The following is a 12,857-nucleotide window of genomic DNA, read 5'->3' on the forward strand; positions in this document are numbered from 1 at the left end:
TGGTTCCAACCTTTGTACTGGGATTTCTAACCTCATTGTGAGGTTCGTTTAAATTGCAGCCTCTGGTCTGGCCAGAGAACCGTGCACTAAAGAGTTTCCAACAAGTTTGGCTCATGTGGAGAAACATTTATCATAAAGAAAGGGTATTTAGCGCAAACGTGCACAGTAAACTGGGTAAAAATGTTTGAAGAATAGTTTTTAAATTGGGTAAAAAGTCGCTGGAGGAAATTTACTTCAGCTTAAATAATGTTTTTTTAATCAAATTAAATCCAAATGAACGAACTCCACCCTCACATGGAGTTAGTGCTTTTAATGTGTGATCCAGAAGGTTGTATTTTGTTACCCATTCATCTTATCAAATGTGTCTCTGGACACACCTTGGTAAGAAGAAATCATACCGACTATCAGGGTGACTTTGACAATGTCACCACAACCTTAAGAGAACTCCTCATTTCCGATGCAAGTCGAGCTTAAAAGATTTGACTTTCAAGTTACGGGTCCTGAAACTGAGCTTTTGTTTCACAGAAATGTGCAGAACAGGCAAAAAGGCTGCAGCTGTAAAACAAAAAAACCTACACCTCGGTTATGTACTCGTGCTTGTTTATGTTCAGCGTTTTATACCACATGCAGGTGGAAATCTGCGCGGAGTTAACAGCTCAGGAATATGGACAGGTCTACATTTAGCTGGCGAGTCCAAGCTTGTGTCTCCAGCACTCAAAGTGTAATTTAGTCCGCCTCCTTGGACATTAAAAGCGGAATGTAGATGGCGTCAGCGCTTCTTCCCCAACCAACAAGGATCTTGTAGCCGCGCCGCCTGAACAAATGCATAAAAACGCCACTTATCCGAGAGGACGTCGGAAATAAGGAGGAGAAGAGGGCTCAGCAGGTCTTTGCCAGTAAATTTTTATTTTGAGATATTTTGTAGAACAGGGGAACCAATGATTACAAAAAAAGTCCATAAGTGTTCTACATGCTACACCTTAACCTAATTCATCATGCTTGCCTGGAAAAAGTACATAGAAATTTAACAAAAGAAAAATGTACAATTAAAACTGACGTACATTATACTCACCATTAACTTTACTTTTAATGTACCTTTCTCTTGCCTCCATGCACGCATTGTGTTTTATTTTTTTTTTACATTTAGATAGAAAAAAATTAAGACTTTTAGGCGCTTCTTTAAACCATAAAGGAGTTTTTCCACTAAAAGACAGAACGCACCTATAAATAAAAAACAAAAGAATGATATCCATTAGAACAATGTTGATGGAAAAAAAGGAAAGCCTCGACTTCTTTTTTTAGAACGTAACACATGAATTTGCATCCTACCGTAAAACAAAGGAACACTTGCACGCCCATATAGTGCCGAAATGAAAATGGAAGTCTGTCCAACTCCTCAATCTTCAATAATCACATTGAAATAACACATTTTGATAAAATAAATATCGCACATCCGCTAGAAATAAATAATGATTACTGAAACACCTCACTATGTTAAATGCTAAAGTGAGACAGATTTCATCTACGCGACCACTTCATTTCATGGCATGAGGATGGTCAATGTGTGTAAAGCACTAGTGCGGCTTCGAGTGTCTCTCGCGGCTGTTACCTTGAGGTAGATAACACATTTACATTAACGCCTACGATAATGGTTGCTGCTGGCATCATGTGTCAGATTTACAGTATGAAAGGGTTATTAAGGAAGCTTTCTTTGGGGAAAATGTTATAAAGTCAAAAACATAGAAATTAAAAAAAGGACATCCCATCCCCCCCCGTTCTTTTTTTTTTTTTTTTCCTTGTGTACCCCATCCCAGGAAAGGCTGTTTGAAAGCACTTTAAAAGCCCACAGCAATGTTAGCGTCTACTTCCTTCCTTATGTCACACCTTGCTTCTCGAATCCTCGCTTCCTGTTCGCCTATCTCCCGGCTACTTCTCTCCTCCAGATCTCCTTTCGTCTACAGTACTTATGTGTGCGAGTGACATGCCAGTTTAGCAATGAGGGCGTAGACATTAACCCATGAAGGCCTGGTGATCAAGGCTCAGAGTGATGACCGAAACTCTTCAAATATAATAAACCACCCATCTCAACGCTTAAAAAAAGAAATTATTAAAAGTAACCATAATAAAAAAGGTATGAAATGATTCAAGTACAGTAATATATCATGTTATATTTATATATATATATATATAAAAAAAAAAACAACATAAAAACAAAACTGCCTAGATTTTGCACTGTGAGGGAGGATATATATTCTTTAATTAAGATGCTTAAAGATGCTGCTGTATGTTTTGTGGGCAATTTGTGGGGAGCACTTGACAGCGCAGGGGGTGAGGGAGGCCTGGATGGATTTTAGAGGCAAGTCATCAGCGCTGTCAAAGACAGGCAGAGATTGTAGCTGCATATTAAGCACGATCTCTGTGCTACTGTCGAGGAAGCTCTCGTCTAGCTCTCTCACCACCGAGGGCTCCGTCTCCGGACCGGCCCCGGTCTCTGCGACGCCCTCGTCCTTCCGGCTGAACAGACGATCCAGGTAGCTGGTGTAAGTGCTCTCCTTCTGGAGGTGGTCCTCTTTGCGAATGTCCCAGCACGCTTCGTCAATCAAACAGCCGCTCTCACCGACTCTCTCCCCGGAGCCGAAGCTCTCCCAGGGGTGAGCGGGCCAGACGCAGTCCCCGCTGACGACTCCCAACCCTCCTCCCCCCAACTGGGCGAGGTTTACCAGGCACTTCTCCTCCTTCTCCTGACTCGTGGACTTGGACATGGAGCTTGAGCGAGGGGCCTCCAGCTGAGAGACGGACGAGTTGAGCTCGTTCAGGAGGCCCACCTCACTGAGCAGGGTCACCTCTTGGCAGGGCTCCGGCTGCAGGCTCAGTTTGATGGTGCTGGCGATGAAGGAGTCAAAGTCGAAGCCTTGGTTCTGTTGAATCGGAGGCTTCTCTGTCTGGTGTTTCTCTTGCACTTTGTCCTTCTCCACCGGACTCTGGGTCTTCTCGGCCTCCTTCAGTGCGATCTGGGCCTTCACCAGCCCATTCTTCTCACATTTGCTCTTGGCTTTGCGGTCTGCCCTCTCTTTGCTCTGCTGCTCCTTCCAGTTGGAGAGGTCGATGATGAGCTTGGGTTCGTAGTAGTGGTTGACTTCGCTGTCCCTCCAGATGAGGTTGTCCAGGTAGGAGGGTGACACGGCCTTGTAGTTACAGGTGTGGCTACACTGCAAGTCACAGTATTTGTTCTCGTGGTGGTCATCCTGCCAAGATCGGTCCGGTGGGAATAGAGTTGAGTAGTCGAAGGACGGCTCATCCAGGAACTTCTCCCGATCTCCATCAGCATATTTACGAGGATCCACCTGGAAAAATTTAAGTCAAGTCATTCAAGAGCAAGACGTGGTATGATAAAACTATTTTCTATTTCACATGCAAGAACAATATAATACTTAAGCATCCTTGTGTGTTCTTGAAGTAAAATATATAGAGGAGAAACTCTTTGTGAGGAGATGTTTTTCAAAACATCTAACATACCTGAACCTCTTCCTCGTCTGTCACATCAGAGAGTGCCCTTGGGTCGACCTGAACTTCTTCTGGGTCGTGTGTGCTGTGCAAGTGCCAATCAGCCTCTGAGAGCTGGCTTTCATGATACCTAGGAATATGAAAAGGAGAAACTTCAATATTCTGAACCAGAAAATGACAAATTTAAAATCTTCCTGTACAGGATGTAACTACGCAAACGAACCATTAAATTAGTATAAAAGAAAATGGATACACCTGATCCCTCTCTTGTCAGGTCACTTCTACATCATTGCAAAGCAAACACAAAAAATGTGTGCCATGTTATAAAGTTTGGGATCTCAAAGCCTGGTCACCGAGAGCAGGTGTTTGAGAGGGAATAAAAGAGAGAGCGCACCTGTCCCAGGTGTGGCTGTGGCTCTGGTCCATGAGCAGGATATCATCTACTTCGTCCTCAATGTGGAAGGGGTGAAGAGAGACGGGCTCGTCCAGGGGGAAGGAGTAGTCAGCCATATAGGGGTGGGCCAGGGCCTCCTCTGCAGTCAGACGATCCATGGGGTTAAAGGTCAGGATCTTCTCCAGGAAATCCAGGGCTGCAGAAAAACAAGACAGTGAAATTATCAAGCAGGTTACAGAAGATGCATGACAGACGTGACATTATGTATGTTCTTATTGGTCTGTGTTTTTGACAGTTCTTTGTGAACTCATAACATGTTACTGACCCTGTGGACTGACGTCAGGCAGCAATTTGGCCAGTGGTGTGTGAGGGCTGGACATGTCGTTACGGATGAAGACGGGGATGACACTGTGGAGCTCCTGCCGATCTTCCTCTCTCAGTACGGGGATGGACTCCAGGATCAGCTGCATTTGCTCCAGCTCGTGGGCTCCTGAAACACCAGGCAGACAAACGTTGGCTATTTTCTTATAGGAGTTACAAAACATTCCACATCAGCACGAGTGTGCGATCGAGGGCCGAGCGTGGCAGATCATGGGAACAGGAGATATTTGCCTTGTGCTCAGCTCAAGGCAGTTTTAACAAAGGAAAACAGTCAGGCTCTCCTGTGATTAACAGCTGACTCTGGTCAATATATCTGTTAAGAACATACAGGATTATTTCTAGAAGGATATGTCCAGCGAGACAAACACGTCTCATCAGACAATATGCTTCACATTTTCCTTCGAGTCGCTGTCTGCCATTATGTTTGTACGTCAGGTGAGTCACACACACACTAAGACAACTCTTACCCGCAAAGAGGGTTTTCCCTGTGAGCATTTCAGCAAAGATGCAGCCAGCAGCCCACATGTCGATGGCTTTGGTGTAGTTGTTGGGAGAGAGCAGCAGACGAGGAGATCTGTACCACTTTGTGACGAGACCTTCGGAAAGATGGCCCTGCGATAGTGGGAGACAAGACATGCGTTGGAGCTACTTACAAAGAATAGCTAAGTGTACAGTAAAGTACTTTTTGTAATTTTCTTTTAAATGCTTCCCCTTGGTTATGAATGATTATTAAACAGCTCTGTCCTCAAGTTAAGATGCTCATGAGTCTGATGTGGCCCTTACATTATGTACTACCTCCATATCTGCTATCTGTAGCACGTCTGTTGGTCTGAGCTAAACTTCCTAAACCTTGTGTTCTCTCCTTGTGCCGACGCCGTACACAACACAGCATGGAGACAATGACCCCGGAGAGAAAAGACAGATGAAAAGGGGGGGGGGATCAGACACGTGCAGGCCCTGTCAGCAGTCTGAGAGAGCAGGATAATCCCTCAGTGCCACACATTGCCACACCAACCTGCACTCTCAACCAGTGCCTGACCAGTCACAGGGCCAAGAGGACACGGACACAAAGGAAACTGACCTCTCTCTCCCTCACTCTGGGACGCTGGGGGAGGGTAAGCGGTAAAACAACACCCTCGCTGCCGCCGCCCTCACCTCCCCATGCAGTCACATGCAGCGGTAGTGTGTGGTGGGACCAAAATGGTCATCTCACCACTGAGAGAGGCTCCTGTTTCTGCCCTAATTTAGCATCTGGATGTCACACTATCCTGTAGTCTATCACCGCTCAGCAAGCCCTTGTTTTGGCAGACGCATAAATGATACGTAAACCGTAGATAGATCTCCTTCCTTCAGGTAATCTGCTAATCTGTTGAGGGGAATTTTTTTTAAAAAAAGTAGAAAGACATGACACTGACGCACCCATTCTGAGAAACGGCTAGTAAAGCTGATCTGTGTGATTGTAGTTATGGTTAAAAGGTAACCAGATTAGCAGAGCATTGCCAACAGAGATGTGAATAAAGTTAGCCTGAAGGGGCGGCAGGTCGTTGCATAAGCACAATTCTGTGTACGATGGACTCTGAACTTAAAAAGTAACAGACTAAAGTTTGCCAAATCAGCTCAGGGCATAATGTGGATCAGGTTAACACCGCAGCTCGCTTCTTTTACCGATTTTGGAAGTATACCACTGAAAACAGACAGACACACCATCTAAAAAAAAAACACCTCAGGCAACGGTGGGTGAATAACCTAACCACCTGCTGTCGATCAGATCAAGCCATCACTTAATGACTCATGCTAGGCTCTCAATGCGTCCGCCACGTGCGGTTAGTCACAGCAAACGGAGGCAGGTCTGACCAGAAACGGAGGCTATTATAGAGTCAGACTGATAGCTCTGTAAATGTTTCCATTGTAACGCTTGTGACTACTAATGCAACAGACTTCCTCCTCTACCAAATTAATGCAATGCTGAAACAAATTCATAGTTTAAAACGTATTTCAGCCTGGTCAGTGGCTGATCACAGTATTGTGGATACTTGAGACTGCAGGAGAGGATAAATAAACTACAACTGGGTGAAAAGAAGTGAGGGTTCATTTCAGAAAATAAGCGAAACCACTTCTGTAATTCATCAAGCCTTAAGTAGAGCTGCCCGGTGTTTTTTTTTGCTGAAGCCTGGTGCCAGGCAGGCCTGTTGCTGGCTTAACAACTAGGTCAAATATGTGTGAGTGTGTTATAGCAGTTGTGGTTTGGAGCTTGTGTGGCAGAATGAACCTCTGTGAACTCTTCTTTGTGTGCCAGTGCTGAAAACGTCAGCTATCCCTACAGCACCTCAAACACAGTGACCCTCAAATAGATCCTTTTCTGCAGCTGTAAATCATCTGTATGACAAGTGACAAGTTTGTTTTTCACTTCTGAAAAGAAAAAAAACATACCAGGCGGGGCATGTTAGCTTTCTAAGGAAATAATGTGTCACTGCTGAGGTTAGATTGATTTTTACCTACGAAGTGGAATTGATACCATTTAGCTAAGAGCCACTAAAAGAAGTATCTTATGGCCTCAGCTACTCTCATTTAAAACAAAACAGCATGTTTCAGTCAAACTACTGCCGTTTCAATCTCTGTTGTGTTTTTATTTTTGTGTTAAAGGGCGGGTCACAACTGGAAAACGAACACAAGCCTTAGATCAGCAGCTTCAAATAAGGCCTTGAGCAAAGGCTCCCACAGCAAGACAAAGAGATGCCTGGGAAAGGGAGGGGGAACATGGGGTTGGAGAAGTTGGATGAGTGCACGTGAATTCTTGGCATTCTTGAGCCCGGGCCACCACGGCGGCCCAACCTTGAGCGCTCACACCGGCAGAGTTGGCTTTCCTTTTCCAAACAGTGACAGCACAGGTACTCACACTTAAAACAAAGCCAGGCCGGATTAATTAAAGTCTAAAAGGTAAACATGAGAGGTTTTGTCTCATTAACACAAGCGTTACAAAAAAAAGTATGTATGTGGGCGGAACCGGTGAAACAAATCCCTTGAGCCAATGTCTCTGATGAATAAATCCACATAGCAAATAATTGAAACTATGCCAGAAACTCAGGTTCGCTGGAATAGAGCGCTTCTTTATTTAGAAACGACGTTATTCAAATAACATGCACTCAGCCACCCCAGCTGCTGTGTCACACCCTTGCCTGCTAGAAGTAGAGGGTGCTTGTGAAAGTAAATTTGCTCCCAGCCAATGCGGAAAGCAATAGTTTTGTTTTGTTTTTTTTAAAATGTCTCCGCACTCTATTCGGCACCATAACGTCTTGTGGGGCTGATGAGTTCACTATCAAACACGCCTCATTTAGTCTGAGGCACCAGACACACACACACACACACATCAGGGTGACGATAGGTGCCATTTAAAAGTGGTCCGCAGAGATATCAACTTCAGCCTCCCGCACCACACTATTCTTATCGCAGTGGGGGACAGACAAAACACAGGAACATTGTTCAGGACTGAGAACTTTGCTAAAATCTGCTAGAGCCTGTCTCACCACATGACTACAGTGTTTGTGTCCTAGACAACAACTCGGTAGCAGTAGTCTGCAGTGCTACTACAGCAGACAATAGTCAAACTCAAGAGAACTGACCCCAGGCAAGCAGCTTTTTCAATAACCACTTGCCTGCACGTTTCCCCATCAGGAAAAACGGCCACATGCCAAAAACAAGGGCGGCTGGCAACAGTCTGAGAAACTGTCGCGTCTTCCCAGCAACTATGAGCCCATACCTCCTTCTTCCTATTGCATTGTGACATTATGTCTTTCAACAAAGACGTGACTCATATGAGAATACAGAAGTCAAGTGCTGAAAAGTGCGACGTGCCTCGTGGAAAAAACAGCAGCGTTGGGTGTGCTGCAAGTCTGTGTCAGAGCGGCGTATAATGTGGCAGGATCCTGGCTGTGTAAGGGATATGAATGAGGCCGTGCCAGCCAGCCAGCGAGGTCACGTCACGTGAGTTCGCTTCAAAACCCTCCGATGACTAATCTGAGACACGTGTAAGCATCTGACTGTGCTCTACATGCAGAGACAGAGGGAGGTTTAGACTTCCCAGCCTAGATTTACCTCACATCATACCACCATATGGCCATCGGCTGGAATTTCCTCCTCCCTTTACAAGGTGACAGCAACACACACAAAGGAAACCCAAGCCCTCCACCTGGCCACAATTAAGACAGGGTGATACATACTCTTCTCATACTAAAGACCTACTTTATTGCTGCCATTACATCGTTTCACTAAACAAAATACAACAGTTTACAGAGAGCCTTTTAAATAGTACGTCGACATCTGGCTTTTAATGCCCAGGTTTACAACGCGCGTCTTTTTCTGATGAGAATCAAGGAAAAGTTGGTAACACAACGAAAGCAGTGTATTTTTTTTTTAAGACATAATCTATGCATGCAAATCTCAAATATTTCCATCAGGGAATGCGTCTTATCTTCAACTTTATTAAAGGCACATTATCAGAAACCCCCAGTTGACTGGGGATCAAAAAAAATAACTAATTTTCACTTCATATCGTTTACACTTATAGTGTAATGGAAGAAAAGAAAAAATAACGTTCCCATGGTTCTGTTTTCCAGCCTCACTTCTCCTGAGAAGGGAAACAGAGGCGTTACCTCTCAAGGAACCACATCCTGTCTTGTTTACTTCCTGCAGCGAACGACTGCGTCACCCTGGGGAGCACCACATTACTGGGCAACAAACAACTTGTGTCGGTGCAACAGAGCATTGATCCTTGAGCAGACAGTGTACAAACACTGACGTTTGAACTTAAAACCAACAGACTGTGTAATAATTGTAGCCACTATTGTGAAACCCCATAAAAATTCAATTCTAAAAATTCTCCGCAAATAAAAATTACTTGAAGCAGCTACTCAAGAGACTGGTCCTACCTTGTGAGAGTAGTGGGGGTCCATGATGCGCGCCAGCCCAAAGTCCCCGACCTTAAGTACCAGGTCCTCTGTGTTGACAAACAGGTTGGCGGGCTTGAGGTCACGGTGCAGCACATTGGCGGAGTGGATGTACTTGAGGCCCCTGAGGAGCTGGTACATGAAAAGCCTGGCGTGATCTTCAGACAGAAGGCCCCTCTCAAGTAGTTGACATAAGTCGGTTTCCATGTATTCTTGCACAATGTAGACGGAGTTAACCTCCGTCAGGGACACCACATCCTCAGTTAGCCTGCGCCCATTGGGGCCCAGTGTCTCAAACACCTGATGATGATAAAAAAAAAATCAAATTAATCCAATATGCCCTTGTTTTCTTTCACACACACTAACAACAGGTGCGGCCTTGCAGCTTACCTTAACAATGTTGTCGTGGTCAAGGCGCCTGATGATCTTGATCTCCCTCAGGGCGTGCTTCACACTCTGCGGGTCGGTCAAGATAATTTTCTTAACAGCTACACGCTTGTCACAGTCGGTGTCAACCGCTGAGAACACCAGCCCGTTCCCTCCGTAGCCCAAAGGCTTCAAGTCCATGTAGCGAGAACCCAGGTCAAAGCCATGGATGTTCATCAGCGACTCAAACTTCTCTGCCATGACGACTGTTTGTTTTTGTTTTTTTAAATAGGGTTTTCCACCAAGCTTCTGCTATTCTAACTCTTGTTCTCTGGCCTGTTTCAAGCTCAGCTTTAACACCTACAGAGGAATTTACCAAATTCCCCCCTCTGCTTCAGAGGATGCGCCAACTAACCCCTGCACAGAAGACTACAGAGTCCCCCTGGCTAGCCGTCACTGTCAGATGTGGGGCACTAATGTGTAGTCAAACTTCCTTTCCATTTTGCATAAGGAGAGAAAATTTTAAAAGACAAAATTACTCCTCCAATCATGTACAAGTGGATGTCTTAAACAAAGCAATTCTTAGTAAACTAGTGTTTATAGGCGGCAATGGAATGGACTTTGAGGCCAATTAAAAAGCACTAGGACTATGTTAAACTATAAAAGCACGCAGTTGCATCCTCACAGTGCAGATACATTCAGTGTATGACTGGTCCTGAGCAGCTTCATGTGAAATGTGCTGTAACGCACTATTTTTTCTTCTTCTTTCTCTTTTTTTTTTTTATTTTTTTATAATATATATATATATATATATATATTCCGGTCAAGTCACCCGATCTCTACAATTGAAATGAGTCTGGCCTTGAAGTCTTCAAAGTAAATGTTTGCCCTCAGTGATCAGGTGGCTCAAGCTCGCCACAGTCGCAATCAAAACTATCCTCCATTTTACTTGGGTATAACCTGAAAGACAAGAGCAAACAGAACAAAACAGTGAGAAAATGCCAATTTAGTGGGGTTTTAAGGCCAGTAATAGTCTTTATTGTCATTGCAGAACACAAGTTGTACGGTGCAATTTTGTCTCAGTCCTCTAAACACTAAAAACAACAGCAAGGGAAAGTATAGTCTGAATCTGAATTAGAGGGGAATGGAAAGATAAAACTCATTGTGGAAAAGGATGATGTGACTATGTAGCTAGGTTGGTTTGTATTTCTTAAGGAAGTGTTTTTAAAGGCTAAAGATGTGCGGTGGGGATTTCACCAAAGCAACAGAGCGTCTCAGAAGAAGCGCGGTGTCATTATGAGAAACTAACCCCTCCCCCGCCCGGTTAATGCGCTTGCTACTCCGGTTTCTGGGTATCGATATTTTTCCACCCCCTCGAGGTAAACGACACATGCTTTACTTTAAAATTAACATACGGAAAAGAATAAATAAACACATTAAAATGACAAAGAGTTGCTTTTAATTTCCGTTTACGCCGTCTTGTTGGCGCATTCACCCGGCGGTCTGTTGACTCGGCTGGTGGAAAAAGCCAGGGCTGAAAGCCTAACGGCAAGCTACTGACTTTGGTTTTAATTCAGCACATAACCACAGCCACTAGATAAACACACACACAGATAATAAAACCGAAAACATTAATCTAAACACGGTATGTGTTTCTTAAATATCAACCATATGGTTGATGAGAAATCCGCCGACAGCGCGAACAAAGGAGCCGTTGTTGGCGGAGGCTTCTTCTGGCTACGTGGTACGGCTCTACGTGTGAGCAGCACAAAGCCGACGACGGTTAAACCGCTCAAAACGGCAGCGAATCCGCGGTAAAATTACATACAGCGTACACCACACGGTGCGGGAGGTAAACCCGACGTATAACGCGTTACTTACAGTCCGTATCCTTCGCATTAGATCGGAGATATCTTAAATACAACCCAGGCGAAGGATGGAGTGCGGTCCGCTCCTCGAGCTCTGCGGCGCTGTTGCAATCGCCATTTAGGCTGGGCAGAGCTATGAACGGCGGCGGTGACGTCAGGAGGCCGCGTTCAGGGGTTGTCGGAAATATTACCACTAAGGTCGGAGCCCTTCACAGATGATCCGTGGAAGCGGTTATTAGCGGTATGTTGCTGAATTTAGGCCTGTTACACATGCTATATTACAAATTAGTCAACTTATTTTAAACTTACATTAACTTACTATTACTTACAGTTGAGTTTGAACATTGGTACATTGACTATAATCGTCTGTAGCTAAAAAACAAATAGGCTATTATGAAGCCTCCATTAGTGTTAGTGGGTAATGTTATTTAGAGGCTAACAATAAGGAAAAATAACTAGTTTAGACGTGAAAAAATTACTGCTTAATTATCAAGTCAGTCATTGTTTACATTACCCCACATATCTGCAAACTTTTTACAACCTCATCCTAGACATATTCTGTTATTTTGTCCAGTACGCAAACAAACAAAACAAAACAAAAGCTAATTTTAACAGTGCAGGCTTATTTTGCAGTTTTGCACACGGTGGCAAGACTCTAAAGGTCAGATATTGAATCCTGTCTCAGTATCGAGAACTTTGGCAGGATCTCCGAGCGGTACGTGAAGGCAGCAAGAGTCATTCAAAACATTTATTTCGAGCTGGAAATCACGCGACAGCGGTAGATTCAAAATCAGACCCAGTGATAACAACATTGTATAAATGCCAGTAATGAGTTATAGTAAACATGATTTTTATGTGCAGCCATAACATATTTAAGACAAAGTTCATTTACAGCCTGACTGGAAACACAGTTATCACAGATATGGTCATATACTATTAGACTAATGATTTATATGTGCCGTCCCAGTAGAGACAAACCTCATTTTCTCTGCCACTTTGTACTATTTTTCTGCGTATAAATGTAAATGAGCCATGACAAGGGGGAACATCCTGTATCTGTCTTATGCCATGGCCTAGAGTGCTGGGAACATGATTGGTTATGCTGCAAAAAACATGCTGCAGACAAGATGAAACTCCAATGTTTATATTTTATTTCTATATACTAATTAGCATTTTGCATGCTTCCAAACAAAAAATACGTATGTCAATATCTCGACGCAATAATGCATTTTTTGTAATTGTTTGTTTCTTCTGTGCAAAGCTGTTGTTTTGTGCATTGCCCCACCAGGCTATCTGCCCTGTCTGTTTATTGTTGTTGCCTTTGATGGGAATGTTGTCTTCAGATTATGACACGCAGAATTGCATTAGTCGTGTCAGTGAGAAAATCCCCCGGACGGGTCA

At 44.1% G+C, this 12,857-nt stretch overlaps 1 protein-coding gene across 1 annotated transcript; it reads right to left on the reverse strand.

Moving 5' to 3' along the window:
• Window positions 1-887: 887 nt before the first annotated feature.
• Window positions 888-11,590, reverse strand: mapk6 (mitogen-activated protein kinase 6). The gene is made up of 8 exons (XM_084541217.1): window positions 11,470-11,590; window positions 9,613-10,548; window positions 9,205-9,522; window positions 4,747-4,891; window positions 4,224-4,388; window positions 3,899-4,094; window positions 3,517-3,634; window positions 888-3,344 (listed from the first exon to the last, which is right to left on the reverse strand). Exons 2-8 carry the CDS (start codon window positions 9,847-9,849, stop codon window positions 2,256-2,258), a joined length of 2,268 nt encoding a protein of 755 aa, XP_084397343.1. The 5' UTR covers window positions 9,850-10,548; window positions 11,470-11,590; the 3' UTR covers window positions 888-2,255.
• Window positions 11,591-12,857: the final 1,267 nt, after the last annotated feature.

This window comes from Chelon labrosus, assembly GCF_963514085.1.
Source record: "Chelon labrosus genome assembly, chromosome: 3".
Lineage (NCBI taxonomy): Eukaryota > Metazoa > Chordata > Actinopteri > Mugiliformes > Mugilidae > Chelon > Chelon labrosus.

What these genes read in the sequence shown, in the direction of transcription:
- mapk6 (XM_084541217.1), bottom strand. Translation starts at nt 9,849, where the DNA reads ATGGCAGAGAAGTTTGAGTCGCTGATGAACATCCATGGCTTTGACCTG. An exon ending in ACCCCCACTACTCTCACAAG is followed by an intron (nt 4,892 to 9,204) that starts GTAGGACCAGTC and finishes CCACTATCGCAG; the next exon opens with GGCCATCTTTCCGAAGGTCT. An exon ending in CAGACGAGGAAGAGGTTCAG is followed by an intron (nt 3,345 to 3,516) that starts GTATGTTAGATG and finishes AAATTTTTCCAG; the next exon opens with GTGGATCCTCGTAAATATGC.